The following is a 25567-nucleotide window of genomic DNA, read 5'->3' as shown; positions in this document are numbered from 1 at the left end:
CTGAGGGCCTCCTGGAGGAGCTTTGCAGTGCATGGAATCATACCTCCCACACCATTTATGGTGTGGGAGGTATGATTCCAACATGTTTGATACCAAGCATGATAGGATTTGTTATAGCCAGTTTCAAGATCGTCATCACATAATGATGCGGTGCCCCTCTATATGTTGAATCGCTGTCTCACTTATATCCCGGGAGAATGGACTCCGTAGGCTGTAGGGTTGTCCTGCTCATGCAGGGGCACCCTCACACTTAGAACCGAGCACCCTGCCTTCAGGATTGAAAGGCCTGCCTTATAGGTGACTTGTAGGCTTTAAGTGCAGTGACCTTAGATATAGGGAAACCCATTTCTTTTGTAAGTGGTGCTAGCACCACCTTACACAGGCTGCAATGACAGGCATGTAGTTGGAAATTAAATGGTCTCCCATGGGTGGCATAATACATGCTTCAGCCCATGGGGGAACCCTGGTGTACCTATGCCCTGGGTACCTTAGTACCATATACTAGGAATCCAGCAGCTACCGACCAATCTCCAGACTACCGTTCCCGGCAAAGGTATTGCAAAAAGTGCTAAATTTACAACTCTCAGCTTTTATCTGGTCCGTGGAACTTTTAGACCCTTCTCAATATGGCTTCCGGGAGAGGCATAGCACTGAGACAGCCTTGGTCATGGCGGCCGAAGAGCTTGGAGCAATCATGCACACTGGAGGCAAGGCTGCCATGATTTTATTAAATTTATTGGCGGCTTTCGAAAACAGTGAACCATGATATATTGATCAATATGCTTTCAGATAGAAGGTTAAGAGAGACCGCTCTCAAATTGATTAAATCATATTTATGGGGATGCAATTTGTACAGATGGGAGCTTTCTCTTCTGAGCAATTCATGCTCCCCTGTGGGGTGCCTCAGGGCTCTTCTCTGAGCCCTACACTGTTCAACCTTTGTTAACCCCCTGGATAAAATTATCAGGCAGGTTTGCTTCTCAGTTGTCTCGTACGCAGATGATACCCAGTTAGTGGTATCTATCTCAAGTAATGCGGATGAGACTGCAGATCAATTCTACTGCTGTACGACCCAGGTGAACCAGTGGATAAGCTCCAACTGCTTAAAGTTGAGTGGCGGAAATACTAAGGTCCTCCTGCTAATTACTGACACCTCCTTTTAGTCACCTAGTTGGTGGCCTGCTAGTCTGGGAGCTCTTCCAGTCCCAGATAAGAAGGTGCAGAATCTAGGTTTCATATTTGATGACAATCTGACCTTTAAACACAAGATCGGTAATCTCACCTCTACAACGTTCTTCATCTTATCAGGAAAGTTTGTCCTTTTATACCGCCGAGCACCTTGAAAAAACTCATGACAGCCTTAGCCCTGGCCAGACTGGACTATGGTAATGCCCTTTATGTGGGAATTCAAATGCAGGACTTGCTTAAGCTGCAGCGTCTTCAAAATGCGGCGGCCAGACTACTACTGGATATTCTTAAATTGCAACCAGTTTCCCACTGAATGAGAATGCTGCACTGGCTCCCAGTTGGAAAAAGGATAACATGTAAATCTCAGTGCTTAGCATTCAAGGCATTGCACGATGTTGGTCCCCAGTACCTGAAGCAACACCTGACCTGGTATGTACCCTCCCGAAATTAAAGATCGTCACAGAGCAAACTCTTACAGACCCCTAGCTTTAAGAAAGCTCACTGGCGTGGAAGAAGTTTCATCCAGGGACTGGCAAAACATAGCACTCACTATCGGCTGATATAAAAAACAGCCCACCACTGCTATCTTTCAGAAAATGACTAAATACATGGCTCTTTGCCAACTAAAACTATGCTTTTACTCTTTCATAGGCAACCTTCCTGGGATGCTTCGGCACCCTCGCCTAGACGCACTTGGGCATTAGTTCGCTTTATAAATCTCCAAATCAATCAAATCCTAAGTGTACACCAGTGTTCAATGTGAGATGTACCAAAGTACTTACCATACCAATTTAGGGGAGAAAGCACAGAGACTGGGGTCCTGATTAGCAGGATCTCAGTCACACAAGTCAGAAACAGTATTACATCAAGCAAAAAGTGGGGGTAACCATAAAAGCAGATCCTACTTTCCTACAGTAAACTTTCACACTGGTCACCGGGTCCTGCCTATTCTCCTTACCTGATTTCTCACATTAACCTGATTTGTATCTATTAACATTTTCTACAGACCATTTTGCGCCTTCCAATTACTGTAAGTACCTTTCCTGCTTTCCAATGAACCCTATTTCTTTCTTCAGCGCTATTTTATTAATTCTGGTGCCTGCTTTTCTGTTTTTTTTTCAGAAGCCATGCTCTCACTTTCCTAAAATCATTTCTATCCAAATGGACCCTCATTTCCCTGGGTTGAAATGCCATCAATACTTCCAACCACTGAAAACGAGTCCTACTATTGGAAATTAAATAATTGTATTTACTAAAAAGGCTACTAATATATTTGATTGTTGCTTTCTTGTTTTACCTACTGTATTTCATAATTTGTTTTCCACATGTGATCACGTGAGCACCTAGCGCTTACATTCATTTTTTAAACTATTTAATGGGCCCATTGTTTTGCTTATTACTGGATTTTGTCCGCCTGAGCCGTTTGTCTCACAATCATCGATTGATATTTTAACTATCAACATTATCATGTTGCTCTGCTTGGAACCCCTGTGGCATACCTCTAATTCCAGGTGCTGTTTGGGCTGCCCCTGTTTATAATTACTTCCTTCACTGGCAGCACGGATTGCATTGCTGAACGCCTTGCCTGATTGTCCTCCACTAACATCAGTGCCAGATCTATCTCTGCCGCCTCCTGCGCCCATTTCAATTCTGTTACAGAAAGGGGTTTGTGTCAGGTCTGTGCTGAAGGCTGAGCAGTTCCTGCAGTCGTACTGATGATATCTGCATTGCTTATAATTCCATATGCTGCACCCACTATCATTTTGCAGTATTCCCATTTCGGCTATCATCAGCCCTTCATGTATTCATGAAAGTCATGACAGTGTTTTTGGCTCATTTCTGCAAGTCTGGGATTTCGGTGTTCCCCATCTTGGTGATTGGTTGCTGAAGTCTATCTTGCTGTAGTTGGTGTCAGACCATTTTGAGACTACAATGTCAATTCTTATGTACCAGGGGCTTCAAATCCACCTCTGAAAGTCTCACTCCTGGACTACTCGGTGTCACCCCTTTATTGAGACAGAGCCGGTTGCGCACTCAAAGTCTTTTCCGCTTGCCAGTCAAGTTAAGGAGATTCAAGGTATGATTAACCCACAAAATAGGAGAGACGAGGGACAACAATGTCTCTGACTCCCTCAATCAGACTTAATCACACTCAACAGAGACAGAGGAAAACAGAAAAAAGCAAATCTTGCAATCAAGGATGCAGAAAGTGGGAAAATCAATAGATTTTATAATACTGCCCTCACACACCCGAGAGTGTCATGCTTCATCATTGGGCCGCTTCATACACCAAGGTGCAGACCAACACCTTTGGTGGAGCGCAATTTTTTTGGAGAGTGAATGATGAAGAAAATGGTGGTGAGGGTAAAGTATAAAGGACAGAAAAGGTAGAATAAACACACTTTCGTGCTATTCAAAAAGAAAGACAACAGATAGTCTCTCAAAATCAAGGGACCAAGGGAAGCAGAAAGAAATTAAAACTGTCTAGGGGTTGACTTTGGTACTTTATTCGTGTCAACCTCTGGCAGGGTTAAAATGAAACGTATGGGGTCTCTAGGGCAGGTAACGACCCTATAATCCCCCTGCTAAAACCAACATGTTTCTGCCAGTTACTCGTGTGCCCAGAAAGGTCACTCTGGCATTCGTCAGGGTGTTGGTCCCTATGTAGTACCCCTTGTCGAGTACTTATTACCTTGGGTGTTTTGGACAATATGCCCGTCTCGCTCTTTTAGGAAATTCCAAGAGGAGGAACATATCTAGGAGGAAGAGGAAAACAATGGATAGTCATTCCCTCCAAACTTCATAATAAAAATACAACATCGTGCTATGTCCCACGCATCCATCATATGTGAACCATGTTATCACACTATAGCCCATTAACCAGCGCACCCAGTGAAAAACACTCGCACACAGACACCCCCACACACCACAGTTTGGTGGGTATACCGAGTCATTCTTTTGTCTATGTGTCCTGTTCTTGATCAGGACCCCACTCAAACGGTATTGCTAAAATCGTGCTTTGTATAGTACTACAAATTGTGTGACCCCCCAATTGTTCGGGAGAGGCAGGGGGAGACAGAGAGCACAGAGAACACAGAGGGTGCAGTGGGACGACTTGAATCAGAGGATCACACGCAGCATGGCCCGGGAAGGAGAACCGAGCACGAGCAGGGAATAGATCTGGTCATGAATTTGAGCAAATTAACTCTTACACCAACACAGGAGAGAGTACTAGCGAAAGGATTGGGTTTTGTACCCACTAATCAACCCGATAACTTCAAACTCAAATGTGAATTAGCGGGTTTCTTTAGAAACATCCGACTAAAAATCTTTTTCGAGGGAAAAGAGACAACGGAAAGTGGTGGCGATACAGAATTTAGAAACAAGTCAACCTTTGTCCCCACTCTCAATCAGTTGCCACCGGAAGTAGGGGTATTTGAACAAGCAGTTTTGAGAGAGGTAGATCGATTGGACGAAGAAGGAGCGAAAAGACCATTTTTCAATCTTTCCAAAATGGAAAACAAGGCCCTACAAGAACTCAAGAATGAGAAATCAATAGTGATAAAACCAGCGGATAAGGGCGGGGCGATAATTATTCAAGACTTGGATACTTATAACGCACAATGTCTCCTCCTCCTTAATGACAGGAGGAACTATACCATACTTGAGAGGGATCCGACAGAAAATCTGAGGATTAAAATTGCATCCACTTTGGAAGAAGCGCTATCTAATGATTGGATAAGCCAAAATGAGGCAGCATTTTTAAGTAAGGATCAACCAACAGTACCTTACTTTTACACCTTGCCCAAGGTCCATAAACCAACACGACCGCCCCCGGGGAGACCAATCGTATCAGGGGTTAACTCAATTCTGGAACCCTTGTCCAAGTTCTGTGACTTCTATCTTCGCCCAATTGTTCAAAAGATGCCAGCCTACTTGAAAGATACTAGAGAAGTACTCAACCTCATAAAAGACCTTGAGTTTGATGTAGAAAAGGATCTGTTGATAGGGTTGGATATAGATGGGGGATTATAGGGTCGTTACCTGCCCTAGAGACCCCATACGTTTCATTTTAACCCTGCCAGAGGTTGACACGAATAAAGTACCAAAGTCAACCCCTAGACAGTTTTAATTTCTTTCTGCTTCCCTTGGTCCCTTGATTTTGAGAGACTATCTGTTGTCTTTCTTTTTGAATAGCACGAAAGTGTGTTTATTCTACCTTTTCTGTCCTTTATACTTTACCCTCACCACCATTTTCTTCATCATTCACTCTCCAAAAAAATTGCGCTCCACCAAAGGTGTTGGTCTGCACCTTGGTGTATGAAGCGGCCCAATGATGAAGCATGACACTCTCGGGTGTGTGAGGGCAGTATTATAAAATCTATTGATTTTCCCACTTTCTGCATCCTTGATTGCAAGATTTGCTTTTTTCTGTTTTCCTCTGTCTCTGTTGAGTGTGATTAAGATTCAAGGTATGATCCTGATATTTTGGGGAAACTCATTTCCTGGCCCTGACTGTCCTGTGCCTTTTGGGTTTGTTGGCTTCTTCCGTTTTGCTGGTTTCCGATGCTCAGTGGCATATGCCAGCGCTTCAGTGGTGCCTCTGTTTTCAGGGGATCAACACTGAGGGTTATGAGTTGGGGGGGAGAAGCGGGTTGTGACAGACAACATTCTGATCTGTTCAGAGGCGGCACAGGACCAGTGGTGACTGGTGTTCATGGAGTCCCTCACATGCGAGAAACTCCTCTGCTGGCAGTGAGCACTGTGATGAATCACCTTCTCCCTCTGCTTTGGCAGTTATCTTGCTGTCATGGAAACTAGGAGATCATGGGCTTGTGGTCCCTTATGGAGCCAGAGTCCCACTTCAATCTGCCGGAGCTTTAGATGAACCCTAGCTCTCAATGAATTCCTGCCCTCCATCTCCAGTCTGTCAGTTCAGATTCTGACAGACAACACTGACACTGCCCCTATATGCCATCAAACTTTGTGAAATGGGGTCACTCTCCTGTTTCTGGAGGCTGTACGCTTAGTCATAGTCTTATGTTACTGGATGGTTGTATATCATCTAGCAGTCTCCCTGAATATACAGGTAGATGATCTCAGTCGGTGTCCTGTTGCTGATTAGGAACCGACATGGGTCACCTCTATGGTGAATAGATTTGTCACTCACCTAAACACTCTCTTCCCTTTGTTCTGCGCTTTCCAATTTCTGCTGAGAAGTACCCTAATAGATGTGTTCTGTCTGAAATGGGACTTGTAGCTTCACTATGCTTCCTCCTTATAACGCTGATTCCTCTGGTTCTAAGAAAGATGCAACAGGACCTTGTGCCGGTGATCTTGATTACATTGGACAGATCACGGAGGGTGTGGTAATCTGATTTGCTCTACCTATCACTGTCATCCTCTTCTGCTCAAGGTGGCCTCCTCTTTCTGATGGATACATCTGCCAGTGGATTCCTCACCTTGTGAATATCCCCTGCGCCAGCAACATTTGGAAACTTTTGTAGCAGTCCACGCCGATGGGGTCGAAGACAACGTCACAGAGACACGGCTCCACTCGCGACTCCGCTGACGTCACCAGCTCCATAAGAAGACCTCGTCGGCGTGATGACGTCAGTTCCCTTTTTTCCGCGCCGACTACGCCAACGGATTTCGGGAATCGTTACTAGTAGCTTTATCTGTTACTTTGTGTATTTTCTGAAAATGTTCTGTCTTTCTTCGAAGATGTCGACAAGGAAGTCTGGTTTCAAGCCCTGTCGAGAATGTGGCAAGCACATGTCTATTACCGACCCACACGAGGACTGTGTTTGGTGCCTTTCATCCGACCACGATGTGGGTGGTGGTTCCAGCTGCCGCAAGATGAGCTCGAAGGCTCTCAAGGAAAGAGAAGCGAAGCTCTTTATCGCTCGGATGAAGAAGAAGGAAAAAAGAGGAAGGAGGAGGTCTGGATCCAGGTCGAGGTCGGCGTCCAAGTCGACTTCGGGGCATGCTTCGAAAAGTAAGAAGCATAAGAAAAAGAGGAGGCATTCTTCACATCATCACTCCGACAAAGGTTCGGCTCCGAAGTCGAAGTCGCCTACTCGACGTCGGAGAGAGTCAGTGTCTCCTTCTCCGGTTCCGGCTTCACCTCCAGCTCCTTCTTCTCCGGTGACATCGCCGGCTCCGGCTGAATCTCCGGTGCCGGTATCATCCCCGACGCCGGTTCCATCTCCGGCTCCAGCTGATTCTCCGGCTCCGTCCCCGGGTGAGGATCTTCAGGCTCCGGGTGAGACTGTGACGCCGCTTGTACCACCGTCGGCGCCGCCAGGCCCGAGTCCGGTGCTTCCTGACCAGTATCCTGCATTCCCCGGTCCAGGTCAGGACCCCTCGCATTATCTTAATGCCATGTACGGGGTGTTTTCAAGGGCCATGTATACCTCTGGTGCACCTGTGGGTCCGATGGCTTTCAATTTGGGAGTGCCGCAGGTCTACCCTCAAGCTCCGTTCATGCCATTCTTTCCGGCGACGCCGTCTTGGCAGCTACCGGCGCCGAGAACATCGACGCCGCTTCCCTCTTCACCGGCGCCGACTCAACTTCGTTCGACGCTGGCTGCTCCAGCAGATCCGCGTTCGATGCCGCTGCCGGCGCCGTCGGATTCGAACACGGCGCCGCCGACGCCGCTGGTGCGGATTTGTTCCAGAAGGGAAGCACAGAGAGTGGTGGATGAGAGACGCTTTCTGTTGGAAGAGGCTGAAGAGGGAGAGTTAGTCGAATCTGATGAGGTGTTTGAAGAACTGAAGGAGGCAAGTGGACTGGATTTGTCTCCAGAGTGGAAAATCACTCCACCATCAGATGAGCCCTCTAAAGATGCAGCGCCGTATCATGCGGTCATCAGAAAAGCTGCAGAGTTGTTGGACCTACAGTTACCATCTATGGAGTTCAGGTCTAATATACTTACTGAGGTGCTGCATTCACCTACAGCGGTCTCGGAGCCTTTGTTACCCTTTAATGAGGCTAATATGGAACCTGTGCTGGAGGTATGGCGCAAGCCTTTTTCAGCTCCTGCGGTCTCCAGGGCAGTCGCAAGGAGATATAGAGTGGCTCCAGGGGATCCTGAATTTCTGACTTTGCACCCTTCGCCTGAGAGCTTGGTGGTCCAGGTGGCTTGTTCGGGAAGGTCAAAGGGGGCCTTTCCTCAGGTTCCAGGAGACAGAGAGGCCAAAAAGGTGGACCAATCGGCTAAAAAGGTCTTTTCATCAGCCAGCATGGCTCTCAAGTCCACGAATGCGACGTGTTTATTGGGGCGCTATATCCATGCGCTAATGGATTCGGCAAAGAAGATTGCACCAAAGCTGTCGGAGGAGGATAGGGCTGGCTTCAATGAAGTTCAGACTGATGCCCAGGCGGCTGCTCGACAAGTCATTCAGAGTGGACTGGACACGGCAGACTCAGTTGCCAGAGTCATGGGGTCTTCTGTTGCCACCAGGATGGGTGCATGGCTAAAGTCCTCTGAATTCTCCTCGGATGTGCAGTCGACCTTATTAGACTTGCCTTTTGATGGGTCTGGCTTGTTCGGGAAGAAGGCGGATGCTGCTCTCGAACGCTTCAAGGAGAGTAAGGCTACGGCTAGATCGTTGGGCCTTCAATCCCAGCCGAGAGGTTCTTTTAAAAGGTATAGGGGCTTTGGAAAGGCGACTTTTCGCTCCTATAGACCGACCCAGCAGCAGCAGCAAGGTTCCTCGTCGAGAGGTTACAGAGGAAGAATTAGGGGTCGCACACGTGGCCGTCAGCTCTCCTCCTCTTCCTCCTCCTCTGCCCCTCCCACCACTGCAAAGCAGCCCTAGATTCGACATTCCGGATCATGCTGGTCCTGTGGGGGGTCGGCTTACCCATTTTCTACAAGATTGGGAATCTGTAACTACAGATCTCTGGGTTCTAGATCTTGTAGAAAATGGGTACGCCCTTCCCTTTCGGGAATTCCCTCCAAATGACCCTGCTTGCCAAGGGGCTTGCTCGGAGGACCACCGTCTTCTCCTGCAGGAGGAAGTCCTGAAGTTGTTTCAGAAAGGTGTGATAGAGGTGGTTCCAGAGCTGGAAAGGGGTCAGGGATGCTACTCCCGGTATTTCCTGATTCCGAAAAAGGACGGCAGGTTGTGTCCGATATTGGACCTATAAATTCTGAACTTTTACCTGAAACAGGAGAAGTTCAAGATGCTCCCCCTTTGCGCAGGTTCTTCAGGCGCTGAATCAGGAGTACTGGATGGTGTCGCTCGACTTGCAGGATGCGTATTTTCACATCCCCATTCTGAAGTCGCACAGAAAGTATCTCCGTTTCACGGTAGGGTCGCAACATTATCAGTTTGCGGTCCTACAGTTTGGTCTTACTTCAGCACCTCGAGTCTTCACGAAGGTGATGGCAGTGGTGGCAGCCCATCTCAGAAGGACGGGGATTTCAGTTTTCCCTTATTTGGACGACTGGCTGATAAAAGCGGAGTCGCCAGAGAAGGTGCTGCGTCACCTGCAGGATACAACTCGGCTGTTGTACAAATTGGGTTTTTCGATAAACGTACCCAAATCTCACCTGGTGCCCTCTCAGCGCAACCTGTTCATAGGTGCGGTACTGGACACTACTGTGTGTCGAGCATTCCCTCCTCCTCAAAGGATTCTCGACATACAGGAAATGATTCCTTTATTTTACAGCGGAGCGGTCGTTCCAGTTCTGAAGGTCCTTCGCCTGCTCGGTCTGTTCGCTTCCTGCATCCTGTTGGTCAACCATGCACGCTGGCACATGAGGGCGCTCCAGTGGTGCCTCCGCAAGCAGTGGTATCAGCACAAAGGGGATCTCAGGGAGCCTGTGAGGATCTCCAGAGAAGCTGCAGCGGATCTATCTTGGTGGAGCGTGGAGGGCAATCTGTCCCAAGGGAAGCCCTTCCATCTACCTCCATCGGTGACTACTGTGATATCGGATGCCTCCACCTTAGGGTGGGGTGCTCATCTGGGGGATCTGGAGATCAAGGGTCTTTGGTCTCCAGAAGAAAGGTTGCTTCATATCAACCTTCTGGAATTGCGGGCGATACGTTTGGCACTCAAGGCCTTCCTCCCTTCGCGGTCGGTCTGTTCAAGTCCTGACGGACAATACGACCGCGATGTGGTATATAAACAAACAGGGAGGAGTGGGGTCTCTTTGTCTCTGCAGAGAGGCCCTGCGTCTATGGTCCTGGGCTCAGGTCCATCAAATTTGTCTAATGGCAAATCATCTGGCCGGGGTTCTGAACGTTCGTGCAGACAGTCTCAGTCGGCAGTTCTCCGCCGACCACGAGTGGAGGCTTCATCCAGAGGTAGTTCGTCACGTCTTTCGGACGTGGGGGACTCCTCGGGTGGACCTATTCGCCACTCGAGAATGCTCACTGCCCGTCTTTCTGCAGTCTCCAGTATCCGATGCAGGGAGCGTTGGGGGACGCGTTTCAGTTGAGGTGGGGTTCACGACTCCTTTATGCGTTTCCTCCCATACCCTTGATTCCACGGGTTCTGAGGAAGATTCGCCAAGACCGGGCCCAAGTTATATTGGTCGCCCCGGATTGGCCAAGAAGGGTGTGGTACACAGATCTTCTCCACCTCTCCTCGTGCCCTCCGCTCCGTCTCCCGCTGAGGGCAGACCTCCTCTCGCAGTCGGAGGGGCAGAGTTCTACAACCCCACCTCCAGAGCTTACACCTTCATGCCTGGAGATTGAACGGGGCAACCTGAATTCTTTCTCTCTCCCACCAGATGTGGTGGATGTTATTTTATCGGCCAGGCGACACTCCACCAAATCTATATACTCATATAGGTGGTCTAAATTTGTGCTTTGGTGCGGAGAGAGGTCCATTGATCCCTTGAAGGCTCGTCTGTCTAACATTCTACAGTTTGCCCTTTCTCTGGCTCTGCAAGGCTTTGCTGTGGCTACTGTGAAAGGATATTTATCGGCTTTGTCGGCTTTCCTTTGTTTGCCGGATCAGCCGTCCTTATTCAAATCCCCTATTGTTCTTCGTTTTATAAAGGGCCTTACAAACCAGTTTCCTCCGTCTCCTTTTATTATGCCTCAATGGGACTTAAACCTTGTATTAACTTATCTTATGGGTTCTCCCTTCGAGCCCTTACACAAGTGTCCTTTGAGGCTGTTGTCCTTTAAGACGGTATTCCTCATTGCAATCACCTCGGCAAGGAGGGTAAGTGAGCTTCAAGCTCTAAGTTCAAAACCCCCATTCTTGACTGTGCATGCTGAACGAATGGTACTTAGGAGCAGGGCTGCGTTTTTGCCTAAGGTGGTAACTCCCTTCCATCTGGGGCAGTCCATTACACTTCCTTCTTTCTATCCTCCCCCTCACCCTTCCAAGGAGGAGGAGCGGCTTCACCGCTTGGACCCTAAGAGGGCGGTGAGCTTCTACCTGGACAGTACAAAGGACATCAGAGTTGATGACCGGCTCTTCGTGGGCTTTGCTGGCTGCAGGAAAGGTCGAGCGGTGCACAAGCGCACCCTTTCCAGGTGGATTGTCTTGTGCATCAAGATTTGCTACTCCCTGGCTGGTAAGGAACCACCGGAGGGTTTGAGGGCTCATTCCACTAGAGCAAAGTCTTCCACGTCTGCTTTGTCTAGGGGTGTTCCTGTGGAGGACATTTGTAGGGCGGCAACTTGGGCCTCCCTCCTCACCTTCGCAAAACATTATTGCTTAGACACTGAGGTTAGGAGGGACGGACATTTTGCCCGATCCGTCCTTCAGGACTTTCTGGTATAGAAGGGTGGACACCCTCCTCCGGGAGTGGGGACTGCTGTAGAATCTATTCACAAGGTGAGGAATCCACTGGCAGATGTATCCATCAGAAGAACAAGTTACTTACCTTCGGTAACGCTTTTTCTGGTGGATACAGTATCTGCCTGTGGATTCCTCACTGACCAACCCGCCTCCCCGTTGTCCATCCTTCTATACCTGTAGTTCTATGCCTGTAATTCTATTGATGGTGTTTCAAATGTGTTTATTACTGTCAAAGGCATTTTGTTATTTCCACACTGGGTGTGTTGATATGCATATTGTGTACTGTGTATACTGTGTATATATATTGCTGTCAGTCTGTCCGTGTGCCTCGAAGGCACGGAAAAAAGGGGCGGAACTGACGTCATCACGCCGACTAGGTCTTCTTATGGAGCCGGTGACGTCAGCGGAGTCGCGAGCGGAGCCGTGTCTCTGTGACGTCGTCTTCGACCCCATCGGCGTGGACTGCTACAAAAGTTTCCGAATGTTGCTGGCGCAGGGGATATTCACAAGGTGAGGAATCCACAGGCAGATACTGTATCCACCAGAAAAAGCGTTGCCGAAGGTAAGTAACTTGTTCCTCTGAAACTCCGGAGTCTGTATTCAACTTCATGCCTGAAGATTTATTGGGGCAACCTGAGTTTTTTGAGCTGCCTACAGAAGTGCTGGGCATGATCTTGTCAGCTAGTTACCCCTTGGCTTAGACTGTTCTATTTATTCTAGATATTGGATAGGCATTTATTCTTGGTGCACGGAGTATGAGGTTGATCACCTCACTGCATATTTGTTGTTTGTGTTGTGTTTTGCGGTGTCCACCATCCGGCAAACTTTGCTCTGGCTGCTGTTGCATATTATTTGTTGGCTATTTTGGCTTTTCATGGGTGTGCAAGATCCTTTGTTTTTATTCAGGTCTCTTATAGTCATGCATTTTTTTATTAATGGGTTTGACCCATTTGGCTTTCCCTACACCGTTGTCATGCTACAGCGGGACTCTAACAGAATGCTTGCTTTTCTGATGGGTTCAAATTTCGAGCCCATTTACAGTTGCCTCTTGAGGCTGTTAGCTGAAAACTGTTTTTCTGATCAGGTCCGCATCTTTGTGAGTTGCAGGCTGTGGCTGTTCACCCTCCTTTCTCTTAATTTGTTACAAACAAGCTGGTGCTGTGGATTAAGAGTTCCTTCCTAAAGTGGTAACTCCATTTCATGTGGACCAATAAATCAGCTACTGATCTGTCTGCCGCCTTGTCCCTCCAAGTATGATGAGTAAATGCATCCTCTGGATCTTCTGATAGTGGTTCTTACTTTCTGCATTGACAAGACCCATGATTTTCAGGTTGATGACCAACGTTTCCAGAACTATACTTGCTCCCAGGAGAACAGGGCAATTCAGAAGCAGATGATTTCATGATGGATCACTTTAAGCATCAAGATCTTCTACATCCTCGACAAGAAGGACCACCCTAGGATCATCGGGTCCATTGCATCTGTACCAAGGCTGCTTCTTTGACAATGTCGGAGTGCGTTTCTGTTTTTGATATTTGTTGAGCTTCAACATGGGCTTCAGTTCACACCTTCACCACGTATCACTGTCTCAACCCATAAGTCAGTAAGGATGGCCATTTTACTAAATCTGTGTTATGCGATTTCCTAGTTTAACCATCTCCTCAGACCCAGGAGCTTGGAGCTACTGCTTGGGTATTGATTCAAGGTGATGAATAATTCGCAGATAGACGTATCCATCAGATAAACAAGTCACTTACATTTTGGAATGATTTCCAAATCTGTCTGCCACCTCAGTCGGAGGAGTAATCTTACAATTTTTAATAAGGTCCCTAATGAGTTCTTGCATTCTGCCTTTTCTGTGAATCTGGTCTGCTTCACTTCCGCCCCAGAGGGTGTTGAAAAGAGGAGGGAGCTGAAGTCAGCGTTTTTGGATAGTACCATATGCAGCTCTGTGACTTTTTTCCCGGTCCAGTCTGCTGCCTCGAGGTGGTTCAAGAAGTGAGGAACGCTACGGATAGATAGAGTACTCACCAGAAATATACTTACCAAAGTTAAGTAGCATGTGCTTTGCTCCTGTGCATTTTAAGTGGGGAAACTCTGAGACTAATGATGTTGTTCTTCTGGAAGTGCAGTCAGACCTCTGCCTAAAAAATGTTGTATTTAGGTACATGCTTCTCAGCGGGTTAAGAGGTTTTGGATAAGTGGCCAGCAAACTGTGGCACACAGTTTCTTATCAGTCAAGCACATCCACACAGATTGTCAGTGTTTATTTCTCTTCTGTTTCAGAAGAAAGCTTGGTGCTTTTTCCGGACCAGAACAGCCAGCATTATATAGTTTGGCATGTGAACTGTTAAGATGTTTTGATTGGGAGATGTTTGCGGAAGTAGAAAGCATCATGGTGGGTGCTACTTCTGCATGCCATGAGATTGTTACGTTTTTACTGTTAGCATGGTCAACAAAATGTAGATCCATTGTCGACCACAATCTGTTGTTTTGGCGATGGCACTCTAACTTTCACCTGAAGAGTTGCAAGTGCAAGTGAGTTCGCCCCTTGTCTATTTTATTAGAAAACAAGATTAACCTTTCTTGTTTGACATGATCTCTTTCTGAAGGGCCTGGTTAACCAATGTCCTCAAGCACAGTATTTTACTGCTCAGTGGTATTTGAATGATTACTATTTTTAATGATTGCTCAACCGGAACTATTAGGTTCTTAAAACTGTGCATTCTGATGGCAAATGTCAGTCCGCATGATGTGCGAGTTACAGTCTCTGCCGGTGAACTTGCCTGCGCTGTTTTCCTTAAAGGTAAAGCATTTATTTATTGTGAAACCCATTTTCCTGGCGGTGATGATAAGTTTTATATTAAACGAATCTGTAGATTTGCTTGATTTCTCTTTTTCTGAGATTGTTAAAGTTACACCGGTTGGATACTAAGAGAGCAGTTTGTTTACTGTAGTTTAAGATCAGTTGAGGAATGAATGAACAGGTATTTACTAGTATCTTATTTGGAGTTTTTCCACAGAAGTTAACTTTGATAAAAACAGAATATAACTTGTTGGATTTTACTTGTATCTCGGAAAACCTGGAAGTAGGCAAGAAGGCTTCATATGTTGTTTGCGCACACTATTAAGGTCTGAGAACCTCTACTGTTTTGCTGAGATTTGTACTTTTACAGAACGTTGGCAAGGCCTTATTTGCAGGTTTTTGAAAAACAGTGTTGTCTTGATTCAGATGCTTGTGCAGCAACACTGTTTGGCAGATTGATGGCTCAATATATGTTGCAAAAAAATATTTTTATTTGTGATAAGTGTCACTCCATAAAAATCATTTAGTTCGGTGATTCTTAACCTGTGCTCCAAGGACCCCTTGAGGTCAACGACGCCTACTCAGGGGCCCATGACTGTGACGGATTAATAAAGTATTTGTACATAAAATATGGTCAATTTAAATTGTTTAAACACCCTGTAAATGTAAAGGAATTCGACATTGGAGGTTTATTATTAAGATGATATCTTAGTTTGATTTCTGGGAGCAGCACAAATACAGCAATAGGATCTAGTATGGATGGTGGGGGATCTTAGTTGAAGCACTGGATTAATGAGACTAAAAGAGAGCGTTTATTTGGAGCAAAAAAGACTAAATGATGTGCTAGCGTCATGCATATCACTTTGCCTTTAAGAAATAAACTTATGTTTTGAAACGCTCCAACCTTCTGATTCAAATTTAGATTTTTGTTTACGAATTAAATATAATATTTCATAATTTGTGTATTTGTTTGATGTGCACTTGTTTCTGTATTTCTGTCGTAAGATTTGAGGATCAAATCAATGAAATTGCCCAAGTGGTGGTCCCTGGCTTCCACTAATTATTCAGTTGAGGTCCACAGAAGACAACATTTTAAGAACCGCTGGTTTCGATATTGTTGGGGATTCTTTTGATAATAAATAATAATCATGGCGGAAGGTGCGTATGAGAAGAAATGCTATGCATCTTGGGTAAAGATAGCGACAGTGGATAATGTGTTCCCTCTGCAGATTCTTTGTCTCCTCCCCCTGATCTCTTGAGACTATATTTGACTCTATTTGTCTGGAGCAATTGGTGTTGTGCTCCGCCTAAATGTGTGGCAGCATGAAAAAGCTTCTGGAACCTTCACCGGGGACTGATTGTTTCTGAAATAAAGAACGTGAAGAGGGAACACTTAGTATCAATCTAAACCATTGTTCCCAAAGGTACATAAATAACATTTTCTGCAGAAAACGTTCCGGCCACCCAGGAAGACTTTTCTGTCGGTGGAGAGTCATTCTTAATAAGTCTGCAGTTGAAAAGATCTCCCACATTCATAAGCGATCTTAGATCCTATGCTTTAAATCTCACCAATTCTACCGCGTGCTGCAAGGAACTCTTGCAGTTTTGTGATTCAGATCTTGCATTGCTCAGGATCTTCAGATCTGGTGAGCGTATTTGAGTTGCAAGGCTTAGTCTGGAACGTTTGTGTTTAGTGTGTGCAGTTAAAGAATAATTAAAGGGTATCATTCAGTTGCTTCTCAACAATAATAACTTTGTTTCCTCCTCTATTGCAGCATCAGCATGATGACCCAGCTTATCAGCTCACACGACCTGTTTGTAATGCAAGTGGAAATGGACGTATACACCGCGCTGAAAAAGGTATGCTGCTTGCAAACTTCCTTGCTGCTTGTACCACTGGGTGTTTGACTCTAAAGCGTGATATCCTTCTTGCTTTCTTTTAATCAAAGAAAAAATAATCTTCCTTTGGGCTCCGAATTTCTACTTAGAATTTTGCTTCATACAGTCAGTCCTGCCATGTGTGTCACATTTGATAGTAATAAGTAATGAAATAGATTCTGGCAATAAAATGTCTACTTTTGCTCTCTTCATGCCTGTGGGTTGTTTAGGGGAAAAGTATTTCTCAAACACCACTTCCCTATCTTCAAACTAAGAGTTGAAGTTTTGCGGGTTTCCATTTATTTTGCACATTTCAGATGAAATGTGGTATGTTTTATGTTTTCATAAGTAATGGAGAAAAATCAATTTGTGTCAAAATAGCCTTTTTCCTTTATAAAAGGCCTTCTTTACCACTTGACATGTTGCCCACTACTTAATTCCACCTACATGATCTAGACTTTTAATTCCTTCTCCAGATGTGCCACTCTAAGGAAGTGTTCTGTTGAAAGTGTTTTCACTGTGATCTACAGAGCCCACTACCCTCGCATGGAAGTGATATTCGGACAGAATGCATATGTGTCTAAAATTACTCATCTAGTGGTCAAAATACAACACACCCAACAGATTTTAAACTCCCCTTTTCTGTAATATTTATTCTCAAGTTTACCCAACTACTTGGATGGTTACTACTTGGGTGGTTATGAAATGGCAAAAATGCTTTTTTAAATGTACAAAAACCAGATCATGATTTGGTAATTTGTTACCCAACCACAGTTTGGGTTTGCAACAAAATAACGATTCTGGATTTGGAAGGGTCATCGCTTACAAATTGTGAATCGTAGTGGTATGTATTAATGTTTTGGACCAAAATGCAGTCGCAAAACATTAATATTTTACCAACACCTCAGAGGACGTGGTAACCAGTTTGCAAATGGGAAGGGGTACTTTGAATGTTAAAAAGTATAAATTGCACTTTTAATTTTTTAGTATAAATGGGTTACATTTAAAGAAAAAATAATGCTTTATTTAAAAGCAATGACAGACATGATGGCCTGCCGAGCTCAACAGGACACCATCCATGTGATGGCTACGAGCCCTAGTGTGTCACAATTTGCGACCTACCTCATTAATATTCATGCGGCAGGTTGAATTGCGACCCACTACAAATTGGTAATTTGCAAAACAACCTATTAATACAAAGGTCGTCTAGCAAATTACCATGCCGGTCAAAAAAATACTGGTCGCAAATTGCAACCAGTATTTTGCGACCAGTTCTATGTACATCCGGCCCCAAATTTGTTACAGAATATAGTGGGGAGGCAGATTGCGCAATTGCTTAGTGCAGGTTTATGGAAAATGGTGCTGTGCAAATTATGTGTGTGCCCAATGTTCGAAATACCTGGTACTGCTTCATCATAAGGTACCGACTACGAAGTCACATTTACTGGGGGCTTGTATAATTTACAATGATCTATTTCAGCTATTAGCATTGTTTGCAATGTTGCAAATAACATAAAACGAAACTAGTGATGTGATTGGAATGATTTATTTTTTAGTCTTTGCGAAGCACAGTTTTTCCCGTGAAGAAAAACTGTGCACCGTACAAAACCCCCCAAAAAAACTTGACACTAAAATATAAAGTCATTTACAAAGTGAAAGTACAGTTTTTTTTAAATTGAGAAAAAGGAATATGCACTATGTTTAGCCAACAAAAGTAACATGAAGTTGGAAAGTTTGCTGCCATAGGTTGTTGATGCTGATTACTTTTGGCCAGCGACTTTGGATGATTTTCCTCAAACAGGTGTTGATGAAGGTCTAGACTTTGTTGGTGGTGTTCACTGTTGTCTTCCAAGTATCTGCTCCATACATTATGTTTTACTTGAAAAGCCTTGCAGCGTTATGTCCTTGGGAGCTCCAGATCTTCATTAGCTGAATGAAGGGAGATCTTACTTTGCAGATTCTTGCCTTGATGTCCGCGTCAGTGCCACATTGCTTGTCTATGACACTGCCCAGGTAGGTGATGGCCTCAATCTCATCCACTGCATCGCCTGCAAGAGTGACCTCAGTTGTGCTGGCCATGTTGGCTTTTAGGATCTTGGTTTTTCCCTTGTGAATGTTGGGACCAAGTTGTGCTGACGTGGCCGCCACAAAGTTGGTCTTCTCTTGCATTTGCAGATGGGTATATGTTCATAGGACAGGTCATCTACAAAGTCCAGATCATCGAGCTGCGTCCAAGGTGACCACTGGATCGCATTTCTTCTCCTTGCTGTGGATGTCTTCAAGATCCAGTCTATGGCCAGCAGGAAGAGAAACTGAGACCAAAAACAAATCTGGCGGACTCCTGTCCTCACTTGGAAGTCTTCTGTGAGTTATCCTCCATGGACTATCTTGCTGGTTATTCCCTCGTAAGAGTTCCTGACGGTTCTTACAAGTTATCTGGCACACCATAGTGACAGAGGAGTTTCCAAAGGGCCTCTGTCCATGCCGTTGAATCCCTTATCAAAGTCGAAGTTGACCTAGAGGGGGGAGTTCCATTCCATCGACTGGTCAGTGATGATTTACAGTGTTGCAATCTGGTCTGTGCAGGATCTATCTTTGCCGAAGCCAGCTTTCTGGTCTCTCAACTGAACGAAGACTTGTGCCTTAATTCTGTTTGCTATGACTCTGTTGAATACTTTGCCTAGGGTTGATATAAAAGGCATCCCTTTGTAGTTTGCACAGATACTCAGGCCACCTTTCCTGGGGATCTTGCTTAGATATCCCTCCTTCAAGTCAGATGGCACCTTTTCATGTTCCCAGACCCTCCCAAATATGGGGTAGAGCATACCTACTGATGTTTCAATGTGTGCCTTAAGTGCCTCTGCAGGAATGTTGTGAGGTCCTCCTGCCTTTCCATTTCTCAGATGTACGATGGCGTGCCAAATTTCTTTCTTGGTTGGTCTGCTGCAGTTGATTGGCAAGTCCTTGTCAGCTGGCTATATGTCTGGTGGAGTCTGCGGTACGGGTGGTTCAGCAGTTCTTCAAAGTGCTCTATCCATTTTCGTTGTTGGCCTTCATTACCCATGATTGTCTTTAACAGGTCTTTCTGGCTTTCTTTATCTGCCAGAGAGTTTCCTTGTTATGTTCCTTGTTGTGCTTCCTGAGCTTCTGTTGCAAGACCATCGATGAATCTTTGCTTGTCTTCTCTTTGCTTCCTTGTTGGTTTTGGTGTATTTGCCTTGAGCTTTTGCTTTTTTTGCTCTTGTTCATATGCTGTTGGCTGCAGCTTTCTTTTCCTTTCTCTCTTTAATTTTGCAGAGAGTCTATGTGGAGATTCATGCTTTATGCTGGTGTTTCTTGGGACCCAGTAATTCCTGGCAGGTTGATATCTGTTTCTTTGATCTTCTCCCACTGACTTTCTACTGAGTCTCACCGTCCTCTCGTTCTTGCAGGACTTGAAAATTGTTACTGAGGGTGACTGAGCATTCACTGTTTTTGTGCATCTTTGAGGGGGGTGGTGTTATATCGCTGGCATTGGTTAGTTGGTTCCATCCATGCTTTCTTCAGCATTAGCCTGGCTACGACAAGGTGTTGGTCTGATGCCACATCCACTCCTCTCTCACATGCTACAGGGACCTCTGGAACTACTTGTCTATTCAGACCTGGTCGATCTGATTCTCTGAGTGGTCTGGTGACACTCACATTACCATGTGTATTCTTTTGTGTGATTTTTCAGGGCACAGAGATATGCGAGCCTTCCCCCATTCTCGTACATGCCTCCAAAGCTATGGTTGCCAATGTCTTTTTTCGAACCCACTGTTGTTGCTCCAATCTTGGCTTTGAAGTCTCCAATGAGTATGGTGATGTCGCTCTTGAGGCATTTCTCCAGGATGGACTGGAGTCTGTTGTAAAACTGTTCTCTCTCCTCTTCATTGCTATCATAGCTCTGGATAACATTCATGTTGATCCTCTTTTTCTTTGTGTGGAAGGTCGCTGTGATGATTCTGGGACTGTGGACTACCTATCTATTCAGAACTCTGTTGGCTTCTGGCATTAGTATCAGTTCTGCTCCCTAAGTATGTGGGGTATTCTCTTCCTCATGTCCAGAGTACAGCAGCATTCCTCCAGGAGTCAGTCCTTTATGTATGGACTGTGTCCATCTGGTCTAGCTGATGAAACGCAGGGCAAGGTTGTATTTTTCATCTCTGCTGCCACTTGGGCTGTCTTGTGCACGGTCCTCACGTTCTGTGTCCTGAAGCTGATGGTCATGGTGTAATGCAGGTAGATTGGCATTTCTGGCTTCCAGGGATCTCTGGCTTTCGCAACAAAGTCATAGCTCTCCGTGAAGGAGATCCCTCTCTCCCCAAGGATGCAAAGTCTTTTGGTTGATTTTTCTGTAGCTAGGATTTTTTTTACATTATGGGGTAGCTAGACCTAAGCATAACTGTCCTCCTTTCGCAGCTGGCTTTTCACCGGCCATAGCGGTGTCATTTGGGGCACTCCAGGAATAAACTACTGAAGAAGCAAATCGTTCAACCTTATTCAAGGAAGTGTGACTTGCAGGAGGCTCATAGAAAGAACTCTCGTTCCGGAGTATCAGAAAAACATCAGCTTCCAGAAGGTCCAAGACAGGAGCCTCCATCGGATGGGCGTGGTCAGAGACATGTGCCTCTTCCTCATGATGACCCCAGAGAGGCTGAATCCAACATGAGTATCTCCTCCACTAGGAGTCCAGACTCTCCTTTGGCTCGCATCTCTCTCTACTGATATTATTGTCACTTTCTGTAAGTGACAAAGTAGCAGCAAGGAAGCTCAACATTAAGATGAATGAAGCTTCTTTGCACAAAGCGTCAGTGGTCCTTCAAACTTAAATGCCGAGGCCTCAGACCAGACCAGACATGGTCATGAAGTTGCTGGAACCCATTGTGCATACCTTCCTCATACCATTTTCTGTCAAGCCAGTAGCAAGGTGAATGCAGAAGAAGCATAAGGCACCTGAGTTAAACCCTTTCTTCATCTGTAATGCCGCTTTGAGTTTCTATAGTGATCTCGTCTGCTAATTAAACAAAATGTCTTCTAATGTGCCACCCTAAAAAGAAAGCATAAAAGGGAAGAACGTGTGCTTAACATCTGTACATCAATGAGACCAGCTGATTTGGGCAGATACATTAGATCCCTTTGGAATGCCAACAAGAGATTTGTGGAGATCCACCTAAGGAAAAGGGAGACTTTATGAAGGTCATGAAAAAGAGTGCTAATTTTAGACCAATTTATCAGTACTTCTGAAGAAACGACTGATACAGTGGCTTGCATGTGTTAGCATGGCTCTATTAGGTACTTTTCCTGGCTAACGCTGGCATCGCCGAACCCTCAGCTACATGGAAAGTGAGATTGGAGTATGAAAAATTACCATTCAGTGCTTGAGTTGCTAGAGCTGTAGAAAAGAAAAGACTTCCTGAAGATAATTTATTCTAAACGGTATGCCATAAGTCAACACGCTTCCCCAATTCCTCATTTGAAAAAGGAGTTGGAGCAACCGAGGCTTCCTTTTGAGGAAGAAAATAGGTGCCAGAGGATAGGGCTCTTAAAAGATTCAGCAGTTGCATGAAAGGCTCCACCTCTAAAGGGTTACCTTGTTCTGTCATTACCGATGAGAATTATATTAGAACTAAGAATGTCCAACTTTTTCTTTGCATGACATTAGATAACAAAAAATAGTTGGGTATTTGATATTGTAATGAATGGATTCGAGATCAGGAGGTTATGTTGTTCTCGACCAAGCATACCACCAAGAGTGTTTAAAAATCAGCTTACTTGGACAGGCAGGTACATGAGGTCCAATTGCGTACTAAACAATTCAGTGGAAGTGGTTCTTAGACTTTATTAGGATCAAAGAAGACTACTTGTCCATTCCTGGTCATCAAAAAAGGATGCAAGCTGCAATATTTTCGAATATTGATAAGAAATGCAGAGAAGATTTCAGGTTGTTGGGCCTACATTAATTTACGCATGTTCACCAACAAGATTGCATAGGTTTAATAGGAATGCAAGAAGCATAGTTTTGTATTGCTATAATTGTGCAACACAGAGAAGTCCTAATATTCGCAACTGGAGGCTGCCACAATCAGTACTTTCTGACCCTGTATGTGGGGCTGCAGGACAGACGCTGGGCATCTAGGCCTCAAACGTGTTAGTTGGTGTGATTTATTATTGGTGTCCTCGGGTACTTCTTGCTGTAGTTCTGCAAACTGGGCCATATACAAACTTTCTGTACTTGACTGTAAGGGCAAACAGTCGCAGGCCTCTCAGAGGGCTAGTGTAGGAAGTAAAAGCTCAAAACTCAACAATGAGCCAACAGACACAAAGTATTACCCAGTCCAGTGCTAGTTTTAAGTAAAATAAAGTAACGTAATCACACAGTGTTACTAAATATTACATGACTACGGCTAAACCGATTACAGGAATTTACACCCCTTATTGAATCGAATTAGATGCAGCTATTACTATGGAGTCCTCTTCCTCCTACCTTCTCCCTCTTGTGTGCCTCAGGCAAAGATAAAGGTACAGGCAAAACCTATGCTGTTAGCTGCTTGTTCTGCTCTCAACTCAGTAACTGCTCTGTTTTTGCTGCCTATTCTATTTGCCCCCGCTCTGTTTAACTGCTCCTTTTTGTGTCTGGTATCCCTCTTAACTGTCCCTTATTGTTTCTTTTTCTCCTCTTACTGCTCTGTTTTGTATCTTGTTCTCTTCTGTCAGTTTTTGCCCTTGTTCTGACATGCTCCGCCAATTGCTTTTTCCCACCTTGCTGCTCCCGCTGGACTTTCCCGCTTTCCCTGCCAGACTTTCCCACCCTCCGTACCGGACCTTCCCGCCCTCCCTGCCAGACTTTCCTGCTCTGCTGAGCCCACCAACCACCTACGCACTCCTCCCAGTTTCAAAGGCCCGACATAATGAAAGCCCCAGCACTGCCATGCCTTCAGTCAGGTAAAAAAAAATATTTATTATATAGTTAGTTAAAACCATTACAATATTCCAATACATAAAATCCATTTTCTCTGCATGTTTTAAAAAAAAAAATACTCCTAGGAAGAGTAGATATAGACAACTGGTACCACATTTAAAATTAGATTCATTATTTCGGATTACAACTGTATAACTCTTAAAAGATGGGCAGGAGCAACTGAATAATGTTTGTAACCTGTATCATTGTTACTTTTTCAGTTCTCAAAACAGGTTAGAAATGTTATCAGATGACCGATTAATTGCGGGTCCTTTGAGCCCAGACTTTTTAAAACTGCAGATCTGCTGGTGCGGCTACCTCTTTCATTAAACTGTCTCCTCAGCAAATAACGGCGGTGGTGCCCTAACACTGGGCAGATGCATATTAGATGTATGATGGCAGCATATGGGAAGGTTATTGCTTTGGTAGATGATGATCTAACCTTTCGGGTTGGTTCCTTTTTTAAAGCGGCGGTGCACACTCGTAACTCTGTGCCCCCGCTGAACCATGCTTATTTCATCTTGTTCTTAACCTCTAACTTTTATTTTTGTTATATAAATATTCCGATGATTTTCTTCTTCTTTTTATCTTTTTGTGTATTGCACTACTGGAGGACCAGTTTTAATTGGAATTTTTTAAATGACCCCTTTGCCGCTGGATAATTTTTATTGTACATGTTGTTGTTTGTCTGTACTTTTATGGATATGTATTTGTATCCGAATAAAGATACTATTGATTGATTGATTAGATGTATGAAGTCCTGTATTGGTGACCCACATAGGCTGAAAGCTTTTGAGCCATGGGACTTACAATTAGGGAGATCAGCATTGGAAGGCAGTTTCCCCATGCGCAGTTCCAAGAACTTGGTTTTTAGATAAGGGGGAAAAAGCAAGGCCCAGGTATGTAGCTTGCTCAAGCTTGGTGTATGAGTGTAATACCATCCATGCGTGCGCACGTCGACTTAACGTTGCTTTGTCTTCCATTAGTGAGTGCGTTTTTGCTGCCTTTTTCACAATTACCTGAAATTAAGTCAAAGGTACTTTCCGATGGCAGAGGTCTACCATCCTGGTTATTTTCAAAGAGGCATTTAGGTACTTCCCATAGTGTGATTTTGGATCGTTTTGCAAGGTTTCCCAAAGTGCTGAGTTGATCTCAAGACCTCGATTAAGCCATATTTTGTACCAGATTTTAATTGTCTCGTACCTTCTATGCAGTTGTTGCTGTAGTCCAAACTCTAGACGTACCTGAGCTGGTGAGGAGTCACGAGGCAGGCGAAATACTCTTTTGTACACTCACGTTAGGATGTTGTCTAGAATTGTTACGCTGTTTCCATGATGGACCACGCTTCCGTAAGCAGTGGTTGGAAGTAATTTTGCTTTGATGACTACGAGAAGTGGAGTGAACAATGGGCCTTTTAACGATTTAGATATCCTGCAAAATGCAAACAGTAGAGCTTTCCCTTTTTTTGTATGGTTTTGTAATTCGTGGTGAACTAAAACCTTCGGTCCACGTATATCCCAAGGTATTTGTAGCTATCGACTACTTCTAACTTAGTGTTGTCAATTGTAAATCTAGTCTGTTTGGATAGGCTGTGGGTTATGATCATTACAACAAACAAATGATGGACGGAATGCTGACAATGCAGACATTCTCCCCCAGTCAAGAGATCTGGGTTAAATCCATCGTTCTTTTGCCCACTACACCACCCCAGTTTAGACATGACCATATGCAAATCAGTCTTGACCCTGTGCCTCATGGGAACAGTCCAGCCCGAACTGCCAAGCCATGTCTTCCCTGGACCGGAATCAAGCATCCTAGGACCGGTTTCTGGCTATCAGCCGTCATCAGCCAGGATAGCTTGACTCCAGTGGTGTAGTGAGCAAGGGTCCCACGTCTGGGAATACCCATCCCACTTAGGGCGAAAAGCGTTACAACAAACAAATGT

The 25567-nt window shown here is 45.0% G+C and overlaps 1 protein-coding gene across 2 annotated transcripts in view; it reads left to right on the top strand.

Annotated features, from left to right (window-relative positions):
- The window catches only part of GMCL1 (germ cell-less 1, spermatogenesis associated), a 615261-nt gene that overhangs the window by 196809 nt on the left and 392885 nt on the right, over positions 1-25567 (top strand). For both annotated transcript variants that reach the window (XM_085636262.1, XM_085636261.1), the window contains exon 7: positions 16541-16625. In XM_085636262.1, coding sequence (XP_085492388.1) covers positions 16541-16625 — 85 coding nt within the window. The remainder of the gene's footprint in view (positions 1-16540; positions 16626-25567) is intronic.

Source organism: Triturus cristatus, chromosome 11 (assembly GCF_964204655.1).
Source record: "Triturus cristatus chromosome 11, aTriCri1.1, whole genome shotgun sequence".
Taxonomy (NCBI): domain Eukaryota; kingdom Metazoa; phylum Chordata; class Amphibia; order Caudata; family Salamandridae; genus Triturus; species Triturus cristatus.
This window is presented reverse-complemented; position numbering and strand designations above follow the sequence as displayed.